Source organism: Lolium rigidum, chromosome 4, assembly GCF_022539505.1.
Source record: "Lolium rigidum isolate FL_2022 chromosome 4, APGP_CSIRO_Lrig_0.1, whole genome shotgun sequence".
NCBI classification, from domain to species: Eukaryota; Viridiplantae; Streptophyta; class Magnoliopsida; order Poales; family Poaceae; genus Lolium; species Lolium rigidum.
In genome coordinates, this window is record NC_061511.1 from 197409036 (window position 1) to 197427086 (window position 18051).

At 43.8% G+C, this 18051-nt stretch overlaps 4 protein-coding genes across 6 annotated transcripts; 3 read left to right on the forward strand and 1 right to left on the reverse strand.

Moving 5' to 3' along the window:
• Positions 1-1830: 1830 nt before the first annotated feature.
• LOC124706818 (trithorax group protein osa) lies at positions 1831-5717 on the forward strand. 2 transcript variants are annotated; one of them, XM_047238486.1, is made up of 7 exons: positions 1831-1964; positions 2057-2134; positions 2834-2872; positions 2977-3486; positions 3576-3674; positions 4993-5187; positions 5291-5717. In XM_047238486.1, the coding sequence occupies exons 1-7, from the start codon at positions 1872-1874 to the stop codon at positions 5414-5416; spliced, it is 1140 nt and encodes a 379-aa protein (XP_047094442.1). In that variant the 5' UTR covers positions 1831-1871; the 3' UTR covers positions 5417-5717. The 2 variants fall into 2 exon arrangements, with proteins under 2 accessions (XP_047094442.1, XP_047094443.1); XM_047238487.1 differs by having other exon boundaries at positions 4996-5187.
• Positions 5718-7523: 1806 nt separating this feature from the next.
• On the forward strand, positions 7524-10899 carry LOC124706819 (probable magnesium transporter NIPA6). The gene is made up of 9 exons (XM_047238488.1): positions 7524-7802; positions 7917-7973; positions 8094-8184; positions 8283-8443; positions 8543-8670; positions 8774-8911; positions 9705-9797; positions 10150-10270; positions 10396-10899. The coding sequence occupies exons 1-9, from the start codon at positions 7652-7654 to the stop codon at positions 10515-10517; spliced, it is 1062 nt and encodes a 353-aa protein (XP_047094444.1). The 5' UTR covers positions 7524-7651; the 3' UTR covers positions 10518-10899.
• A 465-nt stretch (positions 10900-11364) lies between these two features.
• On the forward strand, positions 11365-13059 carry LOC124649219 (50S ribosomal protein L33-like). Of its 2 annotated transcripts, none has more exons than XM_047188874.1 (2): positions 11365-11416; positions 12686-13059. In XM_047188874.1, exon 2 carries the CDS (start codon positions 12716-12718, stop codon positions 12887-12889), a length of 174 nt encoding a protein of 57 aa, XP_047044830.1. In that variant the 5' UTR covers positions 11365-11416; positions 12686-12715; the 3' UTR covers positions 12890-13059. The 2 variants fall into 2 exon arrangements, with proteins under 2 accessions (XP_047044830.1, XP_047044831.1); XM_047188875.1 differs by having other exon boundaries at positions 11409-11429.
• Positions 13060-13564: 505 nt separating this feature from the next.
• On the reverse strand, positions 13565-15504 carry LOC124648011 (beta-arabinofuranosyltransferase RAY1). The gene is made up of 4 exons (XM_047187843.1): positions 15322-15504; positions 14477-15208; positions 14119-14365; positions 13565-14004 (listed from the first exon to the last, which is right to left on the reverse strand). The coding sequence occupies exons 1-4, from the start codon at positions 15481-15483 to the stop codon at positions 13565-13567; spliced, it is 1581 nt and encodes a 526-aa protein (XP_047043799.1). The 5' UTR covers positions 15484-15504.
• Positions 15505-18051: the final 2547 nt, after the last annotated feature.

Genomic DNA, 18051 nt, shown 5'->3' on the forward strand with positions numbered 1-18051 from the left:
TATAATTATGTTCAAATAAATAAAAAATTCAAATGTTCTCAATCTAGTTTTTGTAATCCAAGGATTTTTTTTTTGGAAAACCCTAACCTATTCAAACCCTAGGCCCCTTTTCTTTCATGGCATGCTCCCTCTCTATTATGGCGGCTCAAGATCCACAGCCCAGCACGGCCCCGTAGTCTCTCCCTCCGGCCCAGCCCGGTACCCCTACGGTATCCCTCCCCTCCTCTTTTCTTTTCCTCCTTCTGTCGTCCTCCTCCATGGAAAGAGAGCATGCAAAGGGTGTGGCGATGGTCCTCACCTCCAACCATCACGCACACGCTCTCTTTGTGATGCCCCAAGGCCGGTACCATGAGGATTCCAACGATCTCGTCGAGATCCACACGGTAACGACTAGGAGATGCCCACCAACACCTCGTGCACGTCAAAACATGCACGCGATGCCGGTGGAATCGGTCACCAGTAGTTACATTACAATATGTTTATAATAGAGCCCACAAGAAACATATATATTACAACAATGACTCCAACGAGTCAAGAATACAAACATACAATACAAAGATCCAAGTCACAAATAAAGAAAATAAAGCGTCCGAGTACGGACAAGATATAAAATTGGACTAAGAGTCCCGAAGATAAACGATGGCATCCATAACCCTGAGCAGGCCAAGCCGGAAGGATATCCTTGCTAACGTCATCGATCTCAAACTTGTCCAAAAGAATTGGGCCAGCGGTTGCCGACAAAAGGGGGAGAAAAGCACAGCGTAAGTACCAAGAAACAAACTCCAACATGTACTAAGCGAGACTAGAACGGTTGTGCTCGTTGGGGTCAGTGAGGTCAGAGGAGGAAGGACGGCGCAGAAAACGACGAGTTTTCCCGCCAGGGATGGAGAAGAAACGGCGAGCTTCCACTTGATTGAGGGCCTCCCGCTTAGATTCCTTGCACGAGGAGGACCAGTGCGACGAGGCGGTTCTCCATAGCTCAACGACGGGGAGTGAGGTGGTCGGTAGCATCGCCGAGGCGGAACTTCTGCGGTGGTTGCGTCCAATGGTGTTCACATAGAAAGAAGAAGGGGAGCGGGAGAGATGGCGGTGCGTGGAAGGGAAGTGGTCTAGGGTTTCCAGGGCTCGGATCGAATTTAAGGGATGGGAAAATTGGAGGAGAGAGGCGTGGGTGTGGTGGTTGGAGGTGAGAACCATCGTCACGCCCTTTGCATGCTCTCTCTCTCTCTCTCTCTCCATGGAGGAAGACGACATAAGGAGGAAAAGAAAATAGGAGGGGAGAGAGGGCGAAGGGGTACCAGGCTGGGCCGGAAGGAGAGGCTGTGGTGTTGTGCTGGGCTGGGAATCTTGGGCCGCCAAATTAGAGAGGGAGCAGGCCATGAAAGAAAAGGGGCCTAGGGTTAGAAATTATGTTAGGGTTTTCAAAAGCATTATTTATTTTTCCTTTGATTGGAAAAACTAGTTTGAAAATATTTGAAAAATAATTTTATTTTAACATAATTTTATTTTGTTAAAAGCATGGATGTAATGTATGCATGATGAGTAAAAAATAGACAATTCAATGTAGAATCGTTGATCTAATACTAAGTATATAGATATATTCGAATCTAGATAAATTCTTGACATCTTTTATAGAGAGGGTAGAGGGTATGTATTTTATTTGTCGATTAAAAAAGTAGCAGTACTACTATTTTATTTCTCAATCCAAGCTTGGCCTTTTTCTCCTAAAACTTTTGCAACCACAAATCGACCGGACACGGGACACCGAGTCACTGACAGACGCTTCAAACTCGCAGCACCCATAGCTCTCCGGTCTCCGCCCACATCGCCGCCGCGTGGGCTCCGGCCACTCCCCTGCTCCGTCGGACGCTATGACGGCGAATCAGCAGGCGGGCGAAGCCCTGGCGGCCCACATCTCCGGCTTGACCCGCCCCGATATGTACGACCTGATGTCCCAGACGAAGGTGCGCTTCCCCCAATCCCCAAACCCTACACGGTCGATTCCTCCCCTGCTGGTTTTCTCTCCATGTTCTCACCGTTTTACCTCTTCCCGCAGGCCATGATCGAGCACGACCAGGAGAGGGCGCGCCGAATGCTCGTCGAGAACCCAGAAGTCACCCGCGCGCTTTTCCGGGTGAGTTCTAGGGTTTGTGCGGGGGTTCTGGAGAGGTTTTCTGGTACAAAATTTGGTCTTTGTATGCAAGATTGAAATAGAACTTCATGTTTACTACAAATGGTAATAGCTAAACAGATTAAGCGGGGCTCTTGTAGTGCTGGCTCCCCCAGGTTGAAGCCTGGATGAGGTCTGCACAGGGTGGAATTGAGATAACATTTATGTGGCAAAATCTTTCTCGGTTGCTATTTACACGAGTCAGATGAAAAAACTAGTCATAAGACTTGGTGTGTGGCGTGTTAATGTTGGTCGTATTGCTGCAAATCGCGTCTTCACATATGTGCTTGTTTTAGCCAACTTCTCTAAAAGACTAAAACTGAACCCACTAGTTGTTCTACTACCACTGTTTCCTATTGGTTTGTTCAATTGTTTGTAAACATTATAATATATGCATGTTTTATGTTTCTGTTCTTGTTGTCCCTGCAAAACTTCCCTGCTATCTTCCTGTTAATATAGGATTCTTTGTGTTACTGATGATTTCTCTAATGAAATCGGGGGAAACCCTTAATTCAAAAAAAAAAAATATAGGATTCTTTGGCTGCCTACATATGTGAATTTAATTTACTGCTTCCAAGTTTCAATTGGATTGTGCTGCGAGCAATATATGATTGGTTATATGTGTTTGTTGGGATAAGGTTTCTTACATTTCTTTTCATACAGGCCCAAGTAGTTCTCGGAATGGTGAAAACACCTAAAGCTGTATGTAACATAAGATCTTGGACTTCTCTTCACATTTAATATTTGGATTGTTAATAATGAAATTGAACTATTTTGTCATCAATTGCGTTCTTACTCTTCCACAGGAAAAACCTTCAGACATGGCACAACCAACAGTTGCTCAGATAACTCCTCCTGCACCCGTTAAAGCTACAGTGAAAGATCATGTTAACATGTCCCAAACCCAGTTACCTACCAATCACAAGAATTTGCAACCTTCTGGCCCTTTTCCACCTGGGACTTCAAATCTGACAACATCTTTGGACCTTCCTCCTATGCCAGCAAACCCAGCACAAGCAAAAGGATACCCTATCAATCATATGATTTCTGCATCAGCACCCCAGTCATCTCACCATCCAAATGTTACCATGCCTCCTCATGCTCCTCCACAGTATTCAAATGTGCCTTCCCATATGCCGATCGTTCATAGTCAGCCGCAACAACCTCTGCAAAATCCTGGAATGTTTAACCAGCAACTACAGCCACCGTTGCCCCAGTTGCCTAGGCCACCTTCCATGCAGGCCTATACACATCAGATGCATCAGCAAGTACCTAATTCATTTGGTCAGCACATGCTGCAACAACCAATGTATCATGTAAGGTTCTACACTTAATCTGCATGATCATGATAACTAAAAAGTACGCTGTACAATTAACAATGGTATCTTGATTTATTTTTTTCCAGCCAGGTGGGAATCCACAAAATTCTTATTATACAGGTCAACAACAATTAACAAACCAGCCACCACCGTTGCCTAACCAGCCACCGCCACAGCTATACCAGGTGTGTTTTTCTTGTCATCTGGAAGATATGATTAATTGCTTCAGCTGTAGTACAGTTGACCTGTATCCCTTGCCCTGCATAAAGAAAATTCAAGCATAATCCCAATTGTTTCTGCATTTGTGCTGCATTTTTCTTTGCAAAGTGATGTAGGATGTAGGAACTGCATTGACGAAGTGCTCTTTATATGCTACCATCTCAGGAGTTTTAGGCTTCGAAGAACCATGCACCAGTGAATAACTGTTAACTAACCTTTTGCTATCTTGATGTAGTAGTGTTTATTGCTGTTGACTATCTGCATCAAATGACATGATCAGCATTTTTCTTCCGTTGAATGAAGTAACATGTAAATTACTTATATTATCTTAAATCCAATAAACTATTACTGTTTACATGTCGTGGCCTAACATAACAGTTAGCACTGTCATCTACATGTTTAGCTTTGGCTAGGTTCTACAACTTTTCCTTAATCTGAATTTCTTATTAGCATTTATCATTTTCTGAAAAAATCAGTGCACATGCAGCTACTAATTTTTCATAGGTTAGCGCTGCAAATTCTTTACTGCTATATCATAATTTGAGTACACATTTTGCAGTTTTCTATAACAATATGGCAATATGCAATAGCAGTTCTTTAAGAATGGCTGTCATATGAAATGCTTGAGAAATATGTCGTACTGCTCTCCTTTTCAATATTTGATACTTTTGGTCAGGTTATTTCTTGGACAAGTCAGAGAATGGAAGTGTCAAATATAGCATGTTTATGGCGTCTTATTTTCTTAGCAAGGACCTGGATCTCCTAGTCATTCTTGTTAAGACCTTACTAAAATTGGTGGCTCATGTATAATATTGGAGCAATGCCATATTAAGCATATCTTCAACATTATGTCTTACAGAATTTTCCTTAAAACCTGTCATTCCATATTTTCTTTTGAAGATTGAAGAGAAAAATCTTACCAAGTCAGCTTCATTCATCAGTAGTTTTTTTCTTGAGTTTTGTGAAGTTTTCGAGAAAATGTTTCATTATATTGACATCAGTGACATGAGCTAGTATCTTGCAGCAAATCAGAGACTTATGGATTACCAACCTATTGCTAACTTTCAACATTTTGTAAAACCTAGGACATGATCTAAGCAAACCACACACCACTTCTTGGATAGCTTATTGTTGTATGCTAGATTCTCATACCACACGCCACTTCTTGGATAGCTTTGTTGTCGTATGCAGATTGTAAGAGTGCCATCTTCTGTCCAATATGTGTTTATTGTAAACACAACAATTAAATCCACTGCATATAACTCCTGTAGTTTTTTTTTTCAGCAGGGACAGGCCAATTCACATGTTAACTCACACTACAATTCTCAAAGTATGCAAGTCGATAGATCAGCTCCATGGGGACGTGGCAACCAAGAAGCATCGTCAGCTGCCTCCCATTTCCCTGGACAATTCCCAGGTCTACCTGGACAGATGGCCCAGGGGATTGGTACCGCCCAGACGGGTCGCCCAGAAGCACCTGTAAGTGTCTGTAACTGCATCTTAGAACACTTATTCGTGTGTGCTATGTTTTAGTCTTTTTCCCCCAAAATGAACCGTTCACATAACACTTCTGTTTGAACAGTTGACAGCTGACATGGAAAAGATGCTAGTACAGCAAGTCTTGAGCATGTCGCCAGAACAGATCAATATGCTGCCTCCGGAACAACGGCAGCAGGTGCTTCAACTACGAGACATGCTACGGCAATGATGTACACGAGGAGCAGCTGGCCGAGTAGAAGAATCACAGTTTGATGGAGCCATTCGGATCATTTGAGTGCTCCATGCCAGGCGCCCAGATTTTGCTGTTGCCGTGACCCATTTTAGCCTTTGTTCAGCTGATTGACATCCTTGGTAGTCTGCTGCTTGCCTAGCAAATATGATTGTAGAATGCTAGTCCATTCTGTTATTTACAGGCAGTTGTTTGGACCATATATCCTGGTTGACAAATGAAGCGGCATGTTTTGGTATTCCTTTGCTATCCCAATTGTATGCCATGTTATGGTTTAATTATGGCCCTTGTCTGATGAGACTTGACTATGATTGTAGAATGCTAGTCCATTCCGTTATTTACAGGCAGTTGTTTGAACCATATATCTTGGTTGATGAATGAAGCGACATATTTTGTTATTCTTTTGTTATCACAATTGTATGACGTGTTATGGTTGAATTCTGTCTAATTTTTTTTTGTTTCTTGCCTTTCATTTTTGTTGTTGGCCTACCGTTTGTTGTAAGAGAACTAGCAAAACCGACATTATTTATCTGGAATTTGTATCCATGTTGGAATTTTCAAAACTTCAAATCCAGCAAATTGTTACCTTCCTGCCAGCCAGTAGATTGTCACCCAGCGACAGCACGTCCGTGCAGCCTCATGCATGCACCCAGCGCCATGGCCTCTTGTTTGACACCTCTCTTTGACCATCCTTTAAGCCAGTGTCTTGGTTGTTCAAACTTTCAACCCTTTCTTGCCTTCCTGCCTCCTCTTCTCCATCTTTTGTCTCCCTCTTCCCTCCGCTTCCTCCAAACCCTAAACTCTACCACTGTACAATCAGACATGGAGAAGAAGGATGATCAATGACACAATGTCGCGGGTTTCTAACAACGACAATGCACAATAGCACATTCTCCTGGTTGGGGAGGCGATTGACAGCAAGTAGGTTCCTAATGTTGGAGAATGAGATGTTGGGTTTGAGGAGAGGCGCGCGAGCAAGGGCGTAGAGGTTTTGCTTAGGATGTAATAATATCGTATTGGATTTTTTTTGTTACCATATCCACTAAATATATTTGTTGTTGGATTCGGAGTGGAGCAGATAATAATTGGTTGCGGATTCAAATATGGATGTAGCATATTGCGGGTTTGGAATGGAAACAAAGCATACTCGAGGGCAGAAATAAAATTAACCGAATAAATGCAACATAATTAAATCAGAAAACCATACCACCAAAAGTAATTGATATAACGAGTTTAGCAAAACACTCACAAAATAAATACCGGTAACACCACATGATGAATAAATATAGGAAACGGGTGACCACATGAACAAAATACGTCCATATGATGCAATAATGCAAATACTACCATCCACACATGCTTCAATAGCCAACGATCTAACAAAGTTATACTCCATAGGCAATATAATAACTATCTAAATGAGTTGTTCTTTAGCAGACGAACTCGATGGATTAGCTTAAACTTTTTGATCGAAAATCGGACTTATTCGATTTAAAACTGTTGAATAGTCGTAACTAATGTGAGGACACTCCATATACATATGCTACTTCCTCTGCTAATACAAATAATTCGCAAAAAAATCCAAATCAGTTATCGTGGTTTTAGACAAAATGTTGGCTAAATCTATCTAGATTCATCGAACATGCGACAACTAATTTGGACTAGAGGTATTAGTATTTGACATATAACATAATATCTTAGTACCTCGGGTGTCGGTTAAGAACTGGATTTTTTTATCTTTCAGATTTCTTGAAATCAGATATTGATTCTTTATAATGGATTCGAGGGCCGAAATTATCATATCCATATCAGACTATATCTAAATCCGGACTACATTGAAGAGCTAGGGTCTTGAAAGAAAATGCCAAATCATCACGGCTGTCTCTGTCTCACCTGTGAGCTGTGCTTGCGAAATCAGATAATCAACGTGGTTTTTCAGGTTACGAATCAGCGTGTTTTGTTTCGTTTTGTAGAGAAGAAGACAAGTGTAGTCCTCCGTGGCGTCGCCTCCCTCCATCACGCTGTACTCTGGCCAATCAGCTCCTGCCTCTCTTCCGCCGGGAACAAACAAAAATCCTACGCGGACCCATCCAAGAACAGGCGTCTCCGGCGACAGGAGTGTGTACGTACGGACCAACCAAGGCGAGGTGGACGGCGGCGCACGGGAAGGATCGCGTTGGAGTCCTCCGATCCGGCAAGCCGTGCCGGAATCTGATGGCGGGAGTGGGAGGGGAGCAGGCGCTGTCGGCGGACAACGTGAGGGGGATAGTGCTGGCGCTCATCTCCAGCGGCTTCATCGGGGGCAGCTTCATCATCAAGAAGAAGGGCCTCCGCCGCGCCGCCGCCGCCTCCGGCATCGGCGCAGGTCCGTCAGTCCTCCCGCGCTTCCTATCGTCACGCCATTTCTTTTCTTTTCTTCAGAGTTTATAATCCTCAAAAGAATGACCTCTCTTTCTTCCTTGTTTCGCTTCGTGTGCAGGGGTTGGTGGCCACTCCTACCTCCTGGAGCCCCTATGGTGGGTTGGCATGATCACCAGTAAGCTTCCTCTCTGCAATTCCCACTACACCAAATGGAGCTCAATTTCCATTAAATCAAAGGGAGCTCAATTCTCTGTTTTCAATGAATCCGCGCCAACGAAAAATTCTCCCTTTCCAGTGATTGTGGGAGAGATAGCGAATTTCGTGGCGTACGCCTTCGCGCCCGCTGTGCTGGTCACTCCTCTTGGAGCATTGAGCATAATTGTTAGGTGTGCGCATACACCAACCTTTGACTCTAATTTGCCGCAAGACTGTATTTTGGGATGTGATGTTGAAGACCTGTGTTTCTGCTGTCTTCGTTGTCCAGTGCAGTGCTGGCCCATTTCATCCTGAAGGAGAGACTGCAGGCGCTCGGGGTTCTCGGCTGCGTGATGTGCATCACCGGGTCGATGGTGATCGTCATCCATGCGCCGCAAGAACAAGAGATCGCGTCGGTCAAGGAGATATGGAAGTTGGCGACCCAACCATGTGAGACTTGTGAAATTATCTTGGGTGTCATTGTAGTCCAACTCTTGATTGTGACAAGTGCAATCTGATAACCAAGGTTTTGTTCATGTCCATATGCAGCTTTCTTGCTATATGTTGCTTTGGTTATAGTGATGGTCTCTGTGCTAATGTTCCATTTCTCCCCTCTCTGGGGGCAGTCGAACGTGTTGATCTACACCGCCATTTGCTCTTTAATGGGTTCCCTTTCGGTAATGTCGCTTCTAACACTAGTTGCTGATTTGGGTGTTTTCTAATGTAATTATTAAGTTATAGCCTTAGCAGGGAAGGTTCTAACATTTTCTTCTTGGTCAGGTTATGAGTGTTAAAGCTCTTGGCACATCCTTAAAACTGACTTTTGAAGGCACAAATCAGTTAGTATATCCAGAGACATGGTTCTTTGTGCTTGTTGTGTCTACTTGTGTGCTAACACAGATGAATTACCTGAACAAGGTTTGTATGTGTTCATCATATATGTTAAGCAATCCAAAACTATAATTTTTATTCTTAGGGTACTGATGCGACAAGTCTGTGTTCATCTATAGGCTAAAAATGCCATCAAGTAATAACTTTCTGAAGATTGATTAGTTAGTACCTCCGTCGGTACTCCAGAACTTGTTTTAAACATCAAGGTTGTCTCTAAAAGAAAATTGACCACTAACTTGTTTTGGCCATATTATGATTGTAAGTACATTGCAAGACAAATCTACTTGTAGGATTTTCATTTATGCCATCTACATATTTTAGCTTCTCCACACGATAACTTCACATATTTTAGCTTCTCCACATGATAACTTCAAGGTGTTGTTGCTCTTCAGCATTGGTTATCCCAATGTATTTATTGTTTATTATGATAAGGACTAGGGAGCGTCATATTCTATTTGAGTCATTGTTTTGTACGTAGTTGCACTTGATCACTTTTCTCAGCAACCATAGATACATGGATAGGAGAATCATAGGATTATACTAATTTTGTATGGATATATTGTTAATGCGATGTAGGAACCTGTTTAGATTTCTTAAGCATTCCATACTAGCATCAATTTACACTTTTCCTTCTGTCTTGTCACTCCTGTTGTACATTTTAAGAATATCTGCTTTAGACAAATCTCCCGTTTCACCCCTGAGTCTGAAGTTCTATATTACTGAACAAATACCCAGAACAATGCACTAAAATGCATAAGCTTACAAAATGATTGCAAGTGTATTGGCAGCCTCCAACTGAGTAATTGTTCCCTTTTTGCAGGCACTTGACACATTTAACACGGCAATTGTATCACCAATTTATTACGTAATGTTTACTACACTGACAATACTCGCAAGCATCATAATGTTTAAGGTAAAATCTTGTTTTGTTCTTATCACATACATATCCACGCCAACCATCTCACAAACGGTGTGAAAATTTCTTATTCGGTAATCGTTGTTATATGTTGTTGGGACCCCTCTGAGAAACTTGTTTTTTTTTTTTTTTTGCCTCTGTATCTGTTCCACACCTCAACTCAAGTATCCTAAGCTACTGTTACTATAACTTACCGTAATTTTCAGCTTACTTGGTAGCTATATCCTACAACAATTTAGGATATGCTTAAGCAAACGGCCATACTTTGCGAAGCACCACTAACATGAGTTCTTGTTAAAAAAACACAGGAGTTTAACCGATTATTATTTTATTTTAATGATGGGTGCAGGACTGGTCTGGTCAAAGCCTTGGAAGCATCACTTCCGAAATATGCGGCTTGATCGTGGTATTGTCTGGTACCATTTTGTTGCATGTGACAAAGGATTATGAAAGAATCCCACAGTCAAAAAGTATGCAACCCTGACTCTTACCTGTTATCAGATATTCAGGTTCTCCTGAATCAGTGCTATAATATTTTCGCGAAAACGCAAAAAGCATCAGTGCTATAATATTCTGTTGTTTTGTTATTAACTAGGTATTTATGCACCATTGTCTCCTTCCTTGACGACAAGATTAACCGGAGAATTACTGGATCATGTTGAGGATGGGAGGGCCTCTGACGAAGAGAAAGTCTTGAGACGGCAAGAGATGTTTTAAGCTAACATCAGAAGACCAAAGGGATGATGAAGTAGCTCAGTTGAACATATGCTGTTAACAACGGCAGCATTGTCATCAGAGCGATGATTGCCAGCTACTCCATTCTGTTTGTACATAGTTGGACGTCTGCAGCAAATTGTTGCCTGCAAGGGAGAAGCCTGTGAAATAGGTCCTGGGTCTCTGGGAGGCAGCTGAGTTTTACCAGATAGGATTTACTCACAGATTTCTTGTGAGTTCCCCGTATAAAAAGACGGTTTCTTGTGAAGTTTTCTTCTCCTCTGTAACTTTTTCTCCCTCCAGAGCCACCGTGTTTCTCGTTCGTCGTGTTTGTAAAGTTTGAGTTTGAGTTTTCTGAGATTGATCCATGCAGGCTGTATGCAACTGTGAAAATGATGTACAGTAGATTATCACTGTGCTAGACTGCTAGTGCCATTCTTGCGGTGTTCTGAGATTCTGGCGTTATTTCACATTCATCCTTTTTGGCGGGGGCATGACCAAGAGAAGTTCTAGGCCCCTGTTGTAACTTGGAACAGAACATGAACATTGCCTCGGTTCGAACGAGAACTGAGAATAGAACTGTTTTTTTTTTAACGAAAAAACCGAGTTTAGTCTAGGATGAGATTGTGACGCTGAGCATTACAGTTTTTTTTTTTTTTTTGAAATAAGCATTACAGCTTTTTTTGCTTAACATGCTTGCCATTTTCACTGAAATAAGATCATTTCTGTACTGCAGCTAATATGTGCGCACCCATCAGCCGTTGCACGAATCTCGTTACAATCTCATTACCCTAGTCTCTTCCCGGGCCCCACTTCCCAGCCGCACAGGTACGCTCTTCTCCCCCATTCACATCCCCGTCCCCTGCGCTCGTGATCTCGGCGGCGGCGGCGGCTTTCCCACGGTGAGTTTTCTGGGTAGGCTGCATCCTGACTCGATCTGTTGATTCTGCTTTGGATTGTTGATTGTCTTTTCATTGTAACTAGAGATCCCGTTAGAGGCTTAGGGCTCACCCAACCCACCCCTCTTCCGCCGCCTCTCCTCATCTTTAACCCCTCACACGCCGCCCTACCTCGCCGTCGTCACCTGCAACCGTAGCACCACCTGCTGCGCCGTCTTCGGCTACATATGTCGCTGACCAAGGGATATCCTTGCGGGGAAGGGGGCGATTCCATTTAGCTTAGCTGTGAAATTCTGAGTGTTTGATTGTTGTTGATGTAGGTAATGGTCGCAGAGTAGATGGCTAGTTTGAATTGAGGTTTCCTTGATGCGTTTAATGCCATTAGAATACAGGGCAGCTAATGGAACTATCAGGGTAACATGGATTATTTTTATTCATTGATAACACAAGTAGCAACTGTTTGTTCATCTGTGTTCCTTCTGTGCATAATACATCTTTAAGTAATTGACTAACTTCATGCTCCAATATTGGGATTCAGCTTGCTCCAGATCTTCTTATCATTCATAAAGCTACTAGCTGCCCACTGCTCTTGTTTCGCCTATCCTTGTAGTCTAAATGCATGATGGTATTCTTTTGCTAAATCCCAGAAATGCTAATGCTGGATAATCTGAGTTTACTGAAGGTGTTTATCTTAGTGTTCTTTGTACCAGTAATTGTTAATTTGGTAGACATGACCATCAGTTGACCACTGTAAGCATGCTTCTATTCGGTATAGGTTGCAAACTTGCAATGTAGTGTGCTGGATAGAACTTGAATTTCCTAGCCTTCTTGCCTAAATGCATGATGGTATTCTTTTGCTGGATCCCAGAAATGCTAATGCTGGATAATCTGAGTTTCCTAAAGGTGTTTCATGTTAGCGTTCTTTGTACCAGTAATTGTTAATTTGGTACATATGACCATCAATTGACCACTGTAAGCATACTTATGTTCGGTATAGGTTATGATGTAGTGTGCTGGAGAGAATTTGAATTTGAATGTGATTTACAATAGCTTATAAAACAAGGTAGCTAGGAAGTGATATATGCGAACACATATCACCAATGTGAACCTTCTTTGGAGCATTTCTTATGTATCAAGTTTTGTAGTCTCCAGATCTGTCACAGTGATTTCTCTTGCTTTGCTATTTTCTTTATGCTTCTCGTGTCTGATCTTAATGTCTTCTAATCCTGGATTTTACTCCCCTGATCTTTTTTATGTTTGTCCCATTTTCAGGTTATTCTGCAGCACGTTCAAAATCGTTAAATGGGTAAGGCAAAGCGTGCATCAATTTTTATCAGGCTCGTTTCAGCAGCCGGAACTGGATTTTTCTACGTGAAGCGCAAGAATCCTCGACGCATCACAGAGAAGCTTGAGTTCAGGAAGTACGATCCACGTGTAAACAAGCATGTTCTGTTTACAGAAGCGAAGATGAAGTGAGAGCAGTCTTTCTTCGGTGCCCAGACCTCTGTACCGTTCACTTTGGTCTGAAGACAATGCTACATTTATTACCTTATTATTATAGGTTCTAGAATGTGATCTTTCATGTACACAACCCTAATGTGCATGTGTTTTATCTTGCTGGCAGAAATACAGCATGAATTTTCACTTCTCTGCTCCTGCTAGTTTATTTCATTACTGAAGAGCTGCAAGCCTGCAAAATTATTGCCCCGTTTTAGTGTTTGTAATGTGTGAGGTGAATGCATGTTTTGGAAACTTAGCAACCACAGATGAATCAAGAGTGTTTGAACCGCCAAGATAAATGAGTTTTTCTTTCTTTTCCTTCTCAACGCTTGGAAACATATAGGCTGTCTCCACAATCGTGTAACTAAGCATGCTATTCAACATAGCAAACTTGGTTCAGAGTGAACTTCTTAGTTTGCAATTACAGATAATGTTTCGTGACTCATGTCTGAACTCTGAACAATGGTCTTCTGTTTGTTTTCTGTGCATGACATTATATATCGGCAAGAAATCACCCATCGTGTCAAAAGAAATAAACAAAACATGCAATCTTTGAACATCATCTTCAAAATTAGCATGGCAAGAAGCTACTTTTCAATTCTGAAGTGTCAGGTACTAACTGTCAATGTCGTCAGACATGAAACTTCTCCATCACTCTGATGCTACCTGCATCAACCAGCTGTGCAAGCACATCCTCGAGCTAGGATCATAGTCCCACAGCCCAGACGCCATCTGGCGCAGGAGCTTCTTCTTCCTCCCATTCACCCAGTTATTGTGGATGACAAAGCACCCGAGCTCCTTGCAAGCTGAGCGCACGTCACGCCTCTCCCAGAGTCCCCTGTAAGCTCCGTTCGGGAACAGGTCCCGGTTCAGGAACATGATGGTGAGGTTTGTGCTGCGTTCGAGGCATCTGTCGTCGCCGAGGCGGTTCACACCCTCCTTTCCACATAGGATGTCATAGAAGCTTGGCTGCTCCGACGAGTTCGATTTGGTCGCGTGTTTCACTACCATCTCCATTGCGGTGATGGTGGCATGGTCTGACCGGGCGTAGTAGAAACCTGAGTTTAGTCGGCGTGGCAGGTTTATTGGTCCTGTCAACAAAGATCAACAAGGATTAAAAGATAACAAATGAGCTAAGTAAGAAGATCTATCCACCACCCCTTGAGAAACATTAGCAACAAAATTGTAATCATAATTAAGCTCACCCGTCTCATTGTATTCATCTGTTTGTGCTGCAAATGTTGCAGGTCCAAGAGAATGCAGGAACTGCAGTGGATTATGAAACCAATAGATATCGACATCACTTAACAGCACATTGTATCCCATCCTTAAAATCTTCAGAACAATCCGCGATTTCACTTTCGTCACTCGCTTAAAACACTGGGTTCCAAAGTGGCAATTATCGAAGCTGACATTCTTTGGTGGCAATGTATCTCTGAAAACTGGCAAACCCTAGAATTAGGGATTAAAACTTGAGCATGGATTGGCAGTTTGCAAATTAAAAGTTATATACAGACAGATGAAAGAAAAATATTAATAATATGAATTCAAGTGTGTGATTACCTGCAAAATGGAGAATTCATATGTCTCTTGGTCTAGAGCACATACTACGAAATTTGTGACTCCAAGATGGCGCAAACGGCACACCCAACTCATAAGCATGTCCCTGTAACTTGCCCCAGCCACGCCAAGAACAATAGACCTATTCTGATCAGCTACAAACTGTAGGAGCATTCCTAATGAATATGGGACACCAGCTGCCTCTGGATTTTCTGAAGAATAGTTCAGTAGATGGCCAGGCAAGCAAATGTTTTCTTTCTTCCGTAGGCTGTCACCCTCTGCATGGACAATGTGTTCTTTACCTATTTTGATAAAATTTGAGAAGGTTGGCTCTTCAACTTTTCTCAACATGTAATCTTCAGAATGCTTTACCACTTCATACAGCATGGGAGAATGATGTCTTCGTAGCGAGGGGTAACAATACGACCCGTAAACCGCAGCGAGATGGCGGTTGGCACGGTACTCCCATGATCCATCAAGTAATCTACCACTGTTTCTAGAACCGCGCTTTGTGCTGAACTCTTCTGGGTATAACCCAAGAACTAGATTGCTTGCATCAAAGACGAGTCTCATTTCAGATGATAGAACCTCATGAGCCATCCACCAGCTGTGTGCTCCTCTTCCATAAAGAAAAGAAGGCAGAACGCTTCCAAGTAACGGATTCCTCGGATTGTTCCACGCCATGATGAGCCCCCTGTCGCCGCTATCTGCCGCCCATTTGCCGGCCGGAATCTCCTGCAAGTTATGGAATTCATGAACATGATGTATCATCAGCAAATGGAACAATTTGGGAATTATATATGCATGTAAAAAAAGATTGCCGTAGATGGAAGAAAAGGTACGGGTACCTCGTTCAAACTGGAAGTGTTGCGTGACATTGAAACGAGAAGCCAATCACGGTCAATTCTGCTGAATTTTGTCAGTAAGGTGACAGTTTCAGGCAGCAGAACGACGTCGGCGTCGACAAGGACGCAAATGTCAGAGTCAGAAGATTGCGCCCTTGCTACCATGGAGTGGAAGAATGGCGTCCCCGTGAACCTGAGAGAGCACACACACAAGATGGAAATGCCGATCAATTCGAGCAGCACGTATAGCGGACTGAAACTGTCAGTCAGGTATCGGTGTTTGCGAGTGCGTACGAGGAATCGACGGCGGGCTCGACGGTGACCCGGCGTCCGAGCCGTGTGGCGAGGGAGATCGCCGAAGGGTGGGAGCCGAGGAGCACGACGCTTATGTCTCCCGGGAGCGCCAGCCACGATCGCACCGCCAGCTCCTGCCGCGCGGGCGAGCCGTCCGGCGCCGCGAGCGGGGCCGAGAAGATCGTGATTCTCGGACCGGCGGTCCGGCGATCGTATTCGTCTATAGGGTGGTGGGAGCGAGCGCTGGAGGACGAGGCGCGGCGGAGCACGGCGCCGGCGAGGACGCAGAAGGCGACGAGGACCACGAGGAGGCATCCCGCGCGGCGGGGCGAAGTGGTACGACTGGCGGAGACGCCGCGTACGCTGCGGCGGGACGGAGCTCCGCGCCGGCGCGGTAGAGGAGGGCGGCGGTGGCCGTGCGAAGTGGGGAGCATCTGAGCGCGCGCGGCGAGGCGCGGAGCAGGACGAGAGAGGCATTAGCTTGGTTTGACTCGTCGGTGGGGTCCGCGTGTCATTGGGTGCGGGGAGGGAGACTGGCTTTAACGGGAAGCAAAGGTGCCGCGAAAACTGGAAGCGACGGTGGCGCCACACAAATACTCCAATACAGATACTTTGTGGGCTCATCTGTCACTGAGTTTTGTGTTTTGCAGCTTTATTTTTCTCTTTTCAGATGGGTATTCTTATACTGATTCAAGCAAACAAGAAGCTTGATACGCCGCATAAATCTTTTCTTTCTAGTTGATATTTGGACAAAATATAGCATCGTGGTCTATCTTTTGCCACTATAGCTACTAGTTGAGGGCAAGTAATTCATTGCATTCCTCTACTAGAAATCTGGCAACACCAAATGATAACCTTAGTTTTGCGAAGGCGACAACAAAATATCCACCAATAGAGTTGGGGCGCGATGACATTATATTCATAGAAGAGTGAGAGAAACATTACCAACATGTTCAAAAGCCAAGATACGATAGAGACATTTAGAGAAGACAGGCGAAACAAAAGCACCATGCTTGAGTGTGCTGGTCTACACGACCGTCGTAGTGTTGCTACGCCGGCACCCTCAATCGTGCCAGAACTAGGAACACTACCACGACTGGGAGGTATAACGTAGTTGTGGGAGTCAAAGGGCTTCATTGACTACATCAACATCTCCATTGCACTGACATGATCGTTTTGATCATCAAATGTATAACGTAGTTGCGGTGAGGTGTTTGATCATCAAAGGTATAACTTTGTTACTAGCTAGTGATACGTCTCAAACGTATCTATAATTTCTGATGTTCCATGCTAGTTTTATGACAATACCTACATGTTTTGTTCACACTTTATATCGTTTTGATGCATTTTCCGGAACTAACCTATTAACGAGATGCCGAAGTGTCGGTCTCTGTTTTCTGCTGTTTTTGGTTCCGGAAATCTTACACGGGAAATATTCTCGGAATTAGACGAAATAAAAGCCATACTTCCTATTTTCCACGGAAGGTTCCGGAGCACCGAAGAGGGACCGAGGGGAGCCAAGGGGCCCCACCCCACATGGCGGCGCGGCCAAGGGGGCGCCCCCCTATGGTGTGGGTCCCCCAGGACCCCTCCGAGGTTGCCCTTCCGCCTATAAAGTCTCTCCGTCGCGAAAACCCTAAAGAGATAAGCCACGATACGAGAAAAGTTACGCAGCCGTCGCCATCGCGAAGTCAAGTTCGAGGGACAGAATCTCTGTTCCGGCACGCCGCTGGGACGGGGAATTGCCCCCGGAGTCATCTCCATCGACACCACCGCCATCTTCATCGCCGTTGCTGTCTCCCATGATGAGGAGAGAGTAGTTCTCCCCCGAGGCTGAGGGCTTTACGGTAGCTATGCGGTTCATCTCTCTCTCCCATGTGATCTTTATGTGATCATGAGCTTTGTATCACTATTACTATGTGCTACTCTAGTGATGTTATTAAAGTAGTCTATTCCTCCTTCATGATGTAATGTTGACAGTGTGTGCATCATGTAGTACTTGGCGTAGGTTATGATTGTGATCTCTTGTAGATTATGAAGTTAACTATTACTATGCACTCTAGAGGTTACTTTAATATGAACTCCGGATTAATTCTCCACCGTGTGATGGTGACAGTGTGTGCATCGTGTGTGTTTCCTTTATGACGTTGTGGAGCTTGTTTACTCCGGCTTGAGGGTGCTCTCGTAGCCCTACACAATGAATGGTGTTTATTATCCAACAAGAGAGTGTTAGAAAGTAACACTTATGACCCACAAGTATAGGGGGTGTATCGTAGTATCTTCGATAAGTAAGAATGTCGATCCCAACGACGAGCAGAAGGTGTTGACAAGCAGTTTCGATGAAGGATTCATCGTAAATGCTCACGGACAAGTATTCGGGGGTTTTGATGTAACAGTTGAATAAAGTACGAGTATGTAAAGTACGAGAGAAATAATTGC